Source organism: Eubalaena glacialis, chromosome 8 (assembly GCF_028564815.1).
Source record: "Eubalaena glacialis isolate mEubGla1 chromosome 8, mEubGla1.1.hap2.+ XY, whole genome shotgun sequence".
Lineage (NCBI taxonomy): Eukaryota > Metazoa > Chordata > Mammalia > Artiodactyla > Balaenidae > Eubalaena > Eubalaena glacialis.
In genome coordinates this window covers 18,846,301-18,859,201 of record NC_083723.1, presented here as the reverse complement: position 1 = coordinate 18,859,201, position 12,901 = coordinate 18,846,301, and the positions used below count along the sequence as shown (strand labels likewise).

General features: G+C 44.3%; 1 protein-coding gene across 14 annotated transcripts in view; it reads right to left on the bottom strand.

The window, feature by feature from the left end:
- Positions 1-12,901, bottom strand: part of ATXN7L1 (ataxin 7 like 1) — a 245,838-nt gene that overhangs the window by 23,383 nt on the left and 209,554 nt on the right. For 11 of the 14 annotated variants that reach the window (XM_061198433.1, XM_061198432.1, XM_061198434.1 and 8 more), the window contains 3 exons: positions 6,453-6,648; positions 2,875-2,996; positions 1,121-1,426 (listed from right to left, as the gene is read on the bottom strand). In XM_061198433.1, the coding sequence (XP_061054416.1) occupies positions 1,121-1,426; positions 2,875-2,996; positions 6,453-6,648 (624 nt within the window). The remainder of the gene's footprint in view (positions 1-1,120; positions 1,427-2,874; positions 2,997-6,452; positions 6,649-12,901) is intronic. The other 3 variants (XM_061198442.1, XM_061198438.1, XM_061198439.1) reach the window with 1 other exon arrangement.

Below are 12,901 nucleotides of genomic sequence, written 5' to 3'. Positions count from 1 at the left end.
GTTTTCTGCCTGCAATTTGGTGAAGCCCATGGCTTCCACCTCTAGGGTGGAATCCAGAGGAAGCCTTGAACATATAAGCGCAGTGTCCTTGAAAACATCAGACTGAGGCGATCAAATATAGGAGAAAAATATTGCCAAACCCATTGTGGCTGTGACGGCGTTTGAAAATCTATTTTCTCTCGAGCCTAAAGAGGGTAAAAGATCCTGTCAACGCTAAACTGGGGCTCCATTAGTAGTAGTTGTTGCAATGAATGAATGACTGAATGAATGGATGGATGGGTGGGTGCTGGATGGGTGAGCGGGTGAATTCTCAGCAGCAACATAACTGTGCATGCCAGGCAAGGACTCCCATTAATCAGATCGGAAAGGTCTAAACACGCCCTTAGAACGGTCTGGCACCGCACAGCCCCTTCCTAACAGCACCAGGGCCCATTTCTCAGAGCGTGTGGTGTCAGCACACCGCACCGTCTCTGCTGGCTACTGATTCCTGGGATTCTCTAGGCATCCCACTCAATCTGTCCTTCACTCAAGTTTCGTACCAGCTAAAGTACGGATAGGAATCCATATGGGCGGAGGTTTGGCAGTGACTTGTAATAAAAAGTTATTTACAAATACCAGATGGCTCATTTAGAGAGGACCCCAATCGATGACCTTAACTGGGATCTACTCTGAGTGTCCTGATTTGTTACTTTCCCGTTAGAGAGAGTACACATTCAGGCTTCAGCTTGTGCTGACCGGCAGGGCTGAAGTCCTCAGCGTGCCCTGGCTGACACTCAGCACTGGGGTGGGTGCTCTTTTTCTGCATACTCCCTACCTCTTTCCTTCCTCTCCCCACTCATCTTTAATGGACAGCAGAGTCAGGAGGGGAGAAGGGGTAGGGGAGAAGCAGGGAGAGGGGCATGTGGCAGCTCACCGTCCCCGGGAACCCCTTCCCCCCACGCTAGACAGTTAATGTGCTTTTCCAGGTGCCAAATGGCAGTGGATTTCAGCTTGGCGGGCTGTGTCCCAGCTGAAGCTTTGCACGCTGGCCTAGGGAAGTCCCATACAGAAGCCCACAGATGCGAATAAATTACAGTGCCCATCCTCCCCTGCCAGCTGGCATGGAGATCCAGATGCTGACCTGGCTGAAAGAGAATACTGTGCTGGCGTCTCCTGATGCAGAGTTAAATGCTTGTTAAAGAAAAAAGAGTCTTGGCCGTTCCTTTTCTTCCTAATGTCTTCCACGCCCCCATCGGCTGCCATCCCTCCAGGTTCGGGCCCGTCGGGGCCTGGGGTTTGGGCAGCGAGGCGGAGAGGGCAGCGGGGTGCTACGCTCTCCAGAGTTGATACCCAGGCAGCCCCAATGTTGCTCAGTGACAGCAGATTGGTTAGGCAAGTCCTGAAAAGGGGGGAGGGACCTGATGCCCTGTGGCTCGGGTTTCTGTGCCTGAGGAGGAAAGGAATATGGACTTGAGCTGACAGGACACCAGGCAGCGAAATACAGATCAACACATTCCTTCCACGTGCCCGGGATTTACACTTCCACAACACAGGAGAGCACACAGCTGCAGAGTCACCGGCGCTGGCTGCCATGCTGGGGGACCCGCACAGAGGGATACGTCACCAAATACCGAGAACACAGTAACCCCGCACGCAGCCCATCGGGTGCTGTTTAGAAAGGACACAGGTAGATATCGGGGTGCCTTTGAGACACACTGGGCAGTCACTTAAGGGAGAAGAAATGATAAGCTTCTCTTGTGGCCCTTTCCTACTTCACAGGAAGTGTCAATGTGTCGTCCTAAGTCCACTATGAGAGCTTACTGCAGGCACAGTGGGGCTTACTTCTAGAAGTTCTGGAAGCTCTTTGGGCATCGTGGTGAATAGGCGCTGAGATGCCATCATTGCCTGGGAGAGTGGAGGAGACCTGGGAGAGGGGAGGTTTTGAATTCTGTTCCCATCCTACCCTATTTCTCGGGAATGCCTTCCTGGCCTTTCCTGGGCTTCACTGGGCAGGGTGAAGGGTTTAGTGTTGGCTCTCCTGGACCATCTGGGCCTAGAGCTGAGGAATCCATGATTCTGTGGATTATGAGATCTTAAAAGCTCACCTTTGCAGGACTGGGGGCTGGGGGTAGCCAGGGGGTTGGCCTTGCATTACCAAGTGGCCGGAATGGCAGCTCCTTACATGCCATGGTTTGAGAGGGTCTAGCCTGTCATCCTGTACAATAGCATTTCCCTAAGTCAAGAAGGCTTTTCGCCTTTTCGTGAATCTATTAAAATGTAACTATATCGAGAGGTGCTGGAGAATAAAAGGACCATAGAGAAATGGGACATGAGCTGGGTTTAGGGTAGAGAGAAGTATGCATAGAGGTGAGGAGAGAGTCCTATAGGGAGGTGGGAAGGGCCAAAGACAAGCTTAACCAACTTGGCAACATGGCCCCTGATCTGCCCTGTTGGTTGCGGTACGTACTTTTTCACAGGACATTAAACAATTACAAGTTGGTCCATAACCGTTAGGAAATTTTTAGTGTTGACATTGTAGCATTAACATTACACACTGAAGCATATTCTTAATATCCTTAGATGGTCTTAGTCATAGCAAAAAGGCCCTTTAACACTGTTAAATAAACGAGGTCTTATCTAATCCCTTTTCATTTAGCTTAGAAGATTACCAACACAAAAGGGATCTCCAAAGAAGACAAAGCATACCACACATTGTCTCTGAAAAATACAGGCAACCAAGAAGAGGGGCTGACATTTAAGAATGAACCACGAACCCTGATTTCAGAATCATTTTGTTCAATAAAAAACCAACTAGTGACATTCATTTAGAAAGCTGGGGTTCAGAGAGTTGTGGAGCAGCTCAGATCTCATATTGCACAAAAACCGCTCACTTACTTCCACATCTGTGAATTCAAGTGTTTTTCTACCATGGAGTTTAGTGCGAATCGAAAACGGTCCCATCTTCTATCAAACACATAGTACCCTCGTCCCATGAGGCGACTCCCGAATGAGCAAAACTGTGAGGGGGAAAACAAAAACCATTTTAATTTTGATTACAGGTTAATAAGCTAATATAAGCTCTACAGAGAAAAATAACATTTGCATAAAAACACACAGGGGCACAGTTTTCCTGAAAATAAAGAAGCAAATAGTACCGAAGCCAAAAATATTTCTGTGGTGCTTCAGTTTGAGCTCCTAGATTTTCTGCAGAACCTCACAGGATGACTCAACAATAGTGACATTCAATCTTCTGTAGCATCGAGGGCTACCTTCTCTATACCTGGAATTGAGCCAGCATTTTAGGTTGAAAAACAAAACCAAACCAAACCCAAACCAACAGCAACCAGTAGCCGGGTAGTGTATCAGCACCACGGGCTTGTCACAGCTGTCATCTTCTCAAGGAAGACGGTGGTTCCCTGCTTCCCATCACGGTAATGGAAACGGCTGGTTCTGAGGTTCTCCTGCCAGTGGGTCATACCGTTCCTACCTGTTGTCAACGGAGCCAGCTCCCTTCCAGCTGGGCTGAACTCCCTCCTCCCCCGGTGCTGACCTCATCTCCTCTCCCATCAGCGCTTCCAGGCTGCCCTGGGACATGTCACTGCCTCTGCGCTCACCCTCCCGCCGCTCCCTCGGCCTGCCTCTGTCTCCTTCCCTCTTCTCTAGGCCAAGTGCAATTCTCCCCTCCCTCAGGGCCCTAATTAAGACTCTCCTTTCCAGTGACCTTTATCTGACTCACCTTGCTGCTCTGAACTCCCACAGACACCTACACATACTTCATTACATTCCACCTGGGAATCGCTACGTGGCTGTTTTACATTATATTGAATGCTTCTGTGCCTGTCTTGATGATTATAAATGTATAAAGGTCAGGGACCCCATTCTCTTCTTCTTCCTCCTCAATATGAGTAGAGTAGAGATTTAGGCTAAAGGATGGATTACAGAGATAAGGTCCTACAAAGTGTTCAGAGCGAACTATCACACTTAAAACACGGGGCTGAAATATGAGCAGTTAGATGTTTGATAAACGTCATTTAATGATGATGTTAGGACAACCAGCAGGCCAGCAGACAGAAATGGAAGAAGCGGCCTCTGAGAAGGTGACATTTGCCTGGTCAGAGCTCAGGCGAGTCTGCAAATATGACTCTATAACTCAACTGCAGCTTTCCCCCCTCCCCCAGGCCTCTCCCAGCAGCTCCCTGGCCTCCATCCCAGACACAGTGCTGGGTTGGCACTCATTCCACAAATCCTTCCTGGAACCAGCCTTTGGAACGGTTCTTAGGAGGAAACGCAAGACCTTCCCTTTGTTTTGTTTCTGCTTATGTTTGGGGTGGGGTTACCCTAAAATCTTGCCTCCCATCAAATCTGGTACTCCTGATGAAAAATTCTTTTCCGCACATTAAGTGCTTACTGGCCAAGTACTAAAACATACAAAGGGAGTTCTCCCACGTGGAAGCCGGTCCCCAGCAGCATGTGGGAGCCGGTCCAGGTCCAGACATCTTTTCTTCTTTCGTCTCCTTGCTAAAGACACCCTGAACAAGTGTTCATTACAAAAATTGATTTAATGTATCAGTTGGCCATGAGAGAAAGGACAAAGCAAAGAAACAAATCCATGGCCTTGCCATTTAAATCAGCAAAACATGAAGGGCACACAAATCTGCCAGGCTCTGAGTTGAGCTAATCCACTGTAGCCTGGCAGCTTGTCATTTGGACAAAGATCTTGATGTGCTCCAGAGTCTGGCCTTCTGGTAGAGAGCCCTGTCTCACTTTCAGACTTGGAAGCTGGAGGCATCTTACTGTCTGTGCTACCTATGTCTCTAATTCAACACAGATGCAATGCTCAGTGCCCCAGAGGCTCCTGTCCTTGGTCGCCTATGATGCCCCAGGTAGGGCTGTAGATCCTCGCTGCATTGGCCACTGTGGCAGACCCTACTGGTTGCCAAGTTCATCAACTGCTATCCCACCCCCAGCTCTCCCTGCCTTTTCCTTGCTAACAGAACCACACTTTTGTTCTGATATCTGACATGGAGCAGTGAGCAGGGAAGGTAGGTCTCTTCTCAGAACCTTGGGATGAAATCATGGCAGGTTTCATTCTGTGTTACTACAATCCTATCCTCTGCCACTGATTGGTATAGGGGTGGGCACATGATCTACTTCTGGTTGATGGAAGGGAAGGTCTGCTGGGGGTGCTCATAGGAAGATTTTTCTTCCCTAAGAAATGACATAAGACAGCATCTTAGAAGAAGAGTCCCTTTCTGTTTGTCCCTTTCCCCCCTTTGTAGAGTGCTACTGGGTGAGGATGTGATATTGGAGCTCGAGCTGACACATCCAGACTGTGCGTGAAAGGCAAAGAGGGTTGCAGAGATTCTCCCTCAGCAGCAGGACATTGAGGAGATGCTGAACCAAGCCTGGACCACTCACCTCTAGACTCCTTGTTATATGAGACAAGTAAATGACTGAAGTGCACACACTGTATGAGTTGTTTTCTATTACTGGCCGTCAGAAGCATTCCCGACTGTCCCTATTTTTGTACTAGCCAAGAGGCAAAGTCTCAGGCTGTTGGTGACGTACAGGTCACCATCCTCCCCAGAAACAGGAAGTGAATTTGGCCTTCATTCATCATGCTGATAGAAGGGAGGAGGGACTCACTCTATCGTGATGCACGGTTGATTTCACCTACACAGTTCATGCCATCTTGGGACAGTCAAAGCTAATCTTACAGGGCTCAAGCTGGGAACAGAGCAAACCAGCTGTGGAGTCCGATGTTCCCAGCCTCCCTGAATTCGCCTCTGTGATGGAAGCTCCAGGCAGTCCCTTCTTAAGTGCTCGCAGGGCAAACACAAACAAGCCTCCAGCTCATGCCTCCTTATACCACCCACCTCGATTTCAATGACCTTCTGAATTGCTAAAGTGGATTCTTTCAAGGAACTGGGAAGAAACTGACCTTCTCGTTAATCAACAATCACGCTGACATGAAATGCTTCCTTCTTTCCTGCACACACACACGCTCAGTTCTGGTGCCATATCGTCACACCTACTAATAACAATAAAACTCAGAACCAACAGGGGAGCAAACCAGCCAGGACTGGCACCTGGCACGCTGCTCAGAGACAGTTTCCAAGGCAGGTGAGCTAGACTAACTCTTGGAATCAGAGGCTCCCCGTGGATGGGCAAGGCAGGAAGGCCAGCTCCCCGCGCTCTGCTATAAACACCGCTTCTCAAGCATTATCGCTTCAAGGTGGACCACGAATACTCAGGTGTTTAAAGGATTCAAATCAGCTGGGAGCCCTTACCTTTCCTTCTGTGATTTTCAAGGGGATTTCTAAGGTAATCATTCAACCTCAGGGGAAGCCCTTTCGTAAAACACTGTCCTGGAGGCCTCTCCTTAGGAAGGATGCCGTTGTAGGACACAGTCACCTAAATACTGCAAAGCACAGTGGGAAACAATGCCTGGATGGAAACAGAAGGCGGCCTACCGCAAGAGGTCTGGGGTGGTGGGTGGAGAAATGACAGTCTAACAACTTCTCGGATTCGTCGGCTCCGTCCATCTCCCCTTCATCACTTGACAGTCGGCTGGCGAGGTCACCTCCAGCTGGGGGTAGAGGGGGTTCCGGAGTGTAGCCACTGTGATTTGAAGATGTGCTGCTACTTATGCTATTTGCAGATGATGGTCTAAGGGCAAGAGAGAGCAAACAGAATAAACTTTTCTGAGGAACAAGATCCACCCAGTTTCACGGAGCTCGGAAGGCAGACCAATTAGCCTTCCAGATACATTAAGGAAGGCGGATCAGTGGCAAATCTGCACAAGGGGAAAATTCAGGCTGAGAGGGTTAGCAGCGACCAGCTCTCTACAGGTTGGAGCTGAGGCTCTGCCCTGCTTGAATTTGGGCATCAGGGACAACTCCAACAGTGTAAGCGGAATAGAAAATACAAAAATAGAAACCAATGTGACAGAGAGTTAATTTAACTTAAAACTAATCTTCTAGAATTCAGTTACAACTATTCATTCATTTGCATGTAAGTAATCTGTACTTGCCCTGCAGTTGCTTCTCTTTGAAAGTGGACCTGATGGGAAGATCAACCAGATAAATAAGTTCACATCAATCAACAAAATACCAGTGATGACAAAAGACAGCCCTACACACATAGCTACTAAACTATGGCTTTATGAAATTGTTACCGTACTGGCATGAAAAAATGTTTTGTCCCAACCATGGGGCCACAAGTTCCTTTCCCCATAGCCAAGCCTGTTTCTTAATATATCAAACCACATGTAGTTTAATTGTGTCTTCTGAGGATGATTGGTTCCATTTAATTTTTGACAAGCCTCTAGACCCACAGGCTGGCATGGCTGACTCAGCAGTAGGTGTTGAAGAAATATGTTTCTCAATGAAGGAATGAATGAATTCTATGTGTACAAACAATCCAACAGATCTCATCTCAATTATGGCTGAGCTTACAGAAAAGCAGCGTCAGTCACAGTAAGAGGCAGCACTAATGCTTCCTGAGAAGTAAAGAGCGAGATGAAACATACACATCAGGGGAAGAGTTAGAAGAATGGTCAAAGCCAGCTGTTAGTTGTTTTCACTGCTCTCCACTTTCATGAGGTGACTGACCAGGGAGAAAGAGTGGGTGAAAAAGAAGATTTGGAGAAAAAAAATCAGGATCTTAAAAAAATAATAATAAATAAATAAATAAAAAGGTTTTCTGTGTTCTGCTTTGAAAGCTGCCCCTTCAAGTAACATGAAGCAGCTTTTACTCATGCATCTCCCTTCTCCCTCATTTTCACCCTGGATTCTTTGTTGTTTTGAAATCTTTCTAGGTGTCAAATACCTGAGTTCAAACCAGATCCCCAAAGCACAGTCATGTAAAAACAAAGCCACAAAGGTAGAAACAACCCAAAGGTCCATCAACAGATGAATGGATAAACAAGACAGCTCTACAAACATAGATACTAAACTATGGCTTTATGAAATTGTTACCATACCATATATCCACACAGTGGAATATTAAGTCTTAAAAAGAAAGGAAATTCTGGACTTCCCTGGTGGTGCAGTGGTTAAGAATCCGCCTGCCAATGCAGGGGACAAGGGTTCAATCTCTGGTCCAGGAAGATCCCACATGCCACAGAGCAACTAAGCCCATGCGCCACAACTACTGAGCCTGCGCTCTAGAGCCCGTGAGCCACAACTACTGAGCCCATGAGCCACAACTACTGAAGCCTGCGCGCCTAAAGCCTGTGCTCCACAACAAGAGAAGCCACTGCAATGAGAAGCCCACACACCGCAACAAAGAGTAGCCCCCGCTCGCCGCAACTAGAGAAAGCCCGCGCACAGCAACAAAGACCCAACGCAGCCAAAAATAAGTAGATAAATAAATGTTCCTTTAAAAAAAACAAAGAAAAGAAAGGAAATTCTGACACGTGCTACAACATGGATGAACCTTGGGGGCATGATGCTAAGTGAACTAAGCCCGTCACAAAGGACAATTACTGTATGACACCACTTGTACGAGGTACCTAGAGTAGTCAAATTCACAGGGACAAAAAGTAGAACAGTGGTCACCAGGTGCTGGGAACAGGGAGTTAGTATTTAATGGTACAGAGTTCCAGTACTGGATGATGAAAAAGTTCTGGAGATGGCTGGTGGTGATGGTTGCACCACAATGTGAATGTAGTTAATGCCACTAAACTGTACACTTAGAAATTAAAATAGTAAATTTCATGTATGCGTACAATGCTACAAATTTAAAAAACCCATAAAACCCCACAAACAAGGCCACAGGTAGTTTTCCAGTGTAATTACAACAACTCTGTTGGTATGATAATTTATTATTGACTATCACCTTCCCACCCTTATGAAAACAAAGATGCCATTCATTCTACACGTTAAAAGTCTATAGTCCAGAGAACACATCTCCCAGGTGCATTCCCTACTCTCCTGTGTCAGAAGGGACAACAGCACTGTTGCCTGTTTACAGCTGAAGACCCAAACGGTAAAACAATTTTGACAACATCAAATCATATAAAGAAAGAAAACAGCATTCGTAATCCTGCCACTCAAGATCAAGTGTTGCTTCCATTTTGATTTATATCCTTCCAGACCTCTTTATTGTGAGAACAGGCACATGCATTTTTTTTTACACATCTTTATTGGAGTATAATTGCTTTACAATGGTGTGTTAGTTTCTGCTGTATAACAAAGTGAATCAGCTATACATATACATATATCCCCGTATCTCCTCCCTCTTGCGTCTCCCTCCCACCCTCCCTATCCCACCCCTCTAGGTGGACACAAAGCACCGAGCTGATCTCCCAGCGCTATGCGGCTGCTTCCCACTAGCTATCTATTTTACATTTAGTAGTGTAAGAACTGGATCACACTGTACATACTATTATGCTTTTTTTTTCTTAACTTAGTGATATTGTAGAAACCTTTCCATGTATAGAAATCTATCATCATTTTAATATTCCCCAGTATAGTATTCCATAGTATGGACATATCATAATTTATTTAACTACTCTATTGATGGACATTTAAGTTGTTCCCATACTTTCTGGCAGACTCTTTTTGAAGCTTTCCCCACCATATTAGGACCTCCCTATCCTGCGGGAGATAAAAGCCGGATTTTGTTGTGTGATACTAGTATCATAGTTATAAAGGAAAAGATCTTTACTTTCTAAAGATGCATTTGGAAATTTAGAGTGAAATGCCAAGATATCTGCAATTTACTTCAAAACATATCAAAAAATGTAGATGGGGCTTCCCTGGTGGCACAGTGGTTAAGAATCCACCTGCCAATGCAGGGGACATGGGTTCGAGCCCTGGTCCAGGAAGATCCCACCTGCCGCGGAGCAACTAAGCCCGTGTGCCACAACTACTGAGCCTGTGCTCTAGAGCCCGCGTGCCACAACTACTGAAGCCCGTGCGCACAGAGCCCATGCTCTGCAACAAGAGAAGCCACCACAATGAGAAGCCCGCGCACCGCAACGAAGAGTAGCCCCCGCTCGCTGCAACTAGAGAGCACGCGCGCAGCAACAAAAACCCAACGCAGCCAAAAATAAATAAATAAATTTATAAAAAACAAAAACAAAAACAAAAATGTAGATGAAGTCAACACAGTGGCAAAGTATTAAAACTGTTAAAACTAGGTATGCAGGTATTCATTATACTATTCTATTTTTCTGTACATGGGGAAATTTTCATAAGAAAAAGTAAAAAAGAAAGAGAGAAAAATTAAAAAAAGTGAGCTAGTAGTACAGGTATGTGCAAGAAAGTGGCTGAAGAATTTACTGTTAAATGGGGCAGATGGATTGAACACATTTATCTCCTCTGTTCCAAAATATTAAAATCATAGTAAAGGGATAAAAAAGGCATTAGCTCTGAAAAACAAAGAGATCAACAGAACTGTGGTGATCATCATGGTGATGACTTCCTAGTCTCCATTTAACCCCTTAAGTAATAATGGGAATCTCATTCATCTTGTTATTGATTGGTTTGGGAAAGCGCATGAGAAATAAAAGAAAATGTATTTTTTTGTGGTGGGGGGTTGGCTTTTGCAAAGATTTTTCTCACTTTTAAAAAGAGACACAAGGAGGGAATTCCCTGGCAGTCCAGTCATTAACACTCCGCGCTTTCACTGCAGGGGCCTGGGGTCAATCCCTGGTCAGGGAACTAAGATCCCGCAAGCCGCACAGTGTGGCCAAAAAATTTTTAAAAATTAAAAAATAATGGGCAGAGGACCTTACTGTATAGCATAAGGAATATCAATATCCTGTGATAAACCATAATGAAAAAGAATATGAAAAAAATGTATATATATGTATAAATGAGTCACTTTGCTGTCATTAACACAATATTGTAATTCAACTATACTTCAATAAAAAATGAATTTAAAAAATGAGCAAAGGACTTGACTAGACATTTCTCAGAAAAGATATATAAATGGTGCCAGCAACCACATGAAAAGATATTCCAACATCATCAGTCATTAGGGAAATGCAAATCAAAATCACAATGAGTTACCACTTCACACCCACTACCACAGCTACTAAATAAAAAAAAAAAAAAAAAAAAAAGAGACACAAGGAAAACGTGGTCTCCACCTTCGTCTGGACGTTTTTTCTCTGGAAGTGCTGTAGCCATCTTGCTAATGACGTTGAAGATGAAGCCAAAAGATCGAAGAGGGTGGAATAAAAGAAAGCCACAGAAGGAGAGCCAGAAAGAAATCATAAAGATCAGATCAGAAATAAATGAAAAAGAAATGAAGGAAACTATAGCAAAGATCAATAAAACTAAAAGCTGGTTCTTTGAGAAGATAAACAAAATTGATAAACCATTAGCCAGGCTCATGGAGAAAAAAAGGGAGAAGACTCAAATCAATAGAATTAGAAATCAAAAAGGAGAAGTAACAACTGACACTGCAGAAATACAAAGGATCATGAGAGATTACTACAAGCAACCATATGCCAATAAAATGGACAACCTGGAAGAAATGGACAAATTCTTAGAAATGCACAACCTGCCGAGACTGAACCAGGAAGAAATAGAAAATATGAACAGACCAATCACAAGCACTGAAATTGAAACTGTGATTAAAAATCTTCCAACAAACAAAAGCCCAGGACCAGATGGCTTCACATGCGAATTCTATCAAACATTTAGAGAAGAGCTAACACCTATCTTTCTCAAACTCTTCCAAAATATAGCAGAGGGAGGAACACTCCCAAACTCATTCTATGAGGCCACCATCACCCTGATACCAAAACCAGACAAAGATGTCACAAAGAAAGAAAACTACAGGCCAATATCACTGATGAACATAGATGCAAAAATCCTCAACAAAATACTGGCAAACAGAATCCAACAGCACATTAAAAGGACCATACACCATGATCAAGTGGGGTTTATCCCAGGAATGCAAGGATCCTTCAATAAACGCAAATCAATCAATGTGATACACCATATTAACAAATTGAAGGAGAAGAACCATATGATCATCTCAATAGACACAGAGAAAGCTTTCCACAAAATTCAACACCCATTTATGATAAAAACCCTCCAGAAAGTAGGCATAGAGGGAACTTACCTCAACATAATAAAGGTCATATATGACAAACTCACTGCCAACATCATCCTCAATGGTGAAAAACTGAAATCGTTTCCACTAAGATCAGGAACAAGATAAGGTTGCCCACTCTCACCACTATTATTCAACATAGTTTTGGAAGTTTTAGCCACAGCAATCAGAGAAGAAAAAGAAACAAAAGGAATCCAAATTGGAAAAGAAGAAGTAAAGCTGTCACTGTTTGCAGATGACATGATACTATACACAGAGAATCCTAAAGATCCTACCAGAAAACTACTAGAGCTAATCAATGAATTTGGTAAAGTAGCAGGATACAAAATTAATGCACAGAAATCTCTTGCATTCCTATACACTAATGATGAAAAATCTGAAAGTGAAATTAAGAAAACACTCCCATTTACCACTGCAACAAAAAGAATAAAATATCTAGGAATAAACCTACCTAAGGAGACAAATGACCTGTATGCAGAAAATTATAAGACACTGATGAAAGAAATTAAAGGTGATACAAACAGATGGAGAGATATACCATGTTCTTGGATTGGAAGAATCAACATCGTGAAAATGACTATACTACCCAAAGCACTCTACAGATTCAATGCAATCCCTATCAAGCTACCACTGGCATTTTTCACAGAACTAGAACAAAAAATCTCACAATTTGTATGGAAACACAAAAGATCCCGAATAGCCAAAGCAATCTTGAGAAAGAAGAACAGAGCTGGAGGAATCAGGCTCCCTGACTTCAGACTATACTACAAAGCTACAGTAATCAAGACAGTATGGTACTGGCACAAAACCAGAAATATAGATCCATGGAACAGGATAGAAAGCCTGG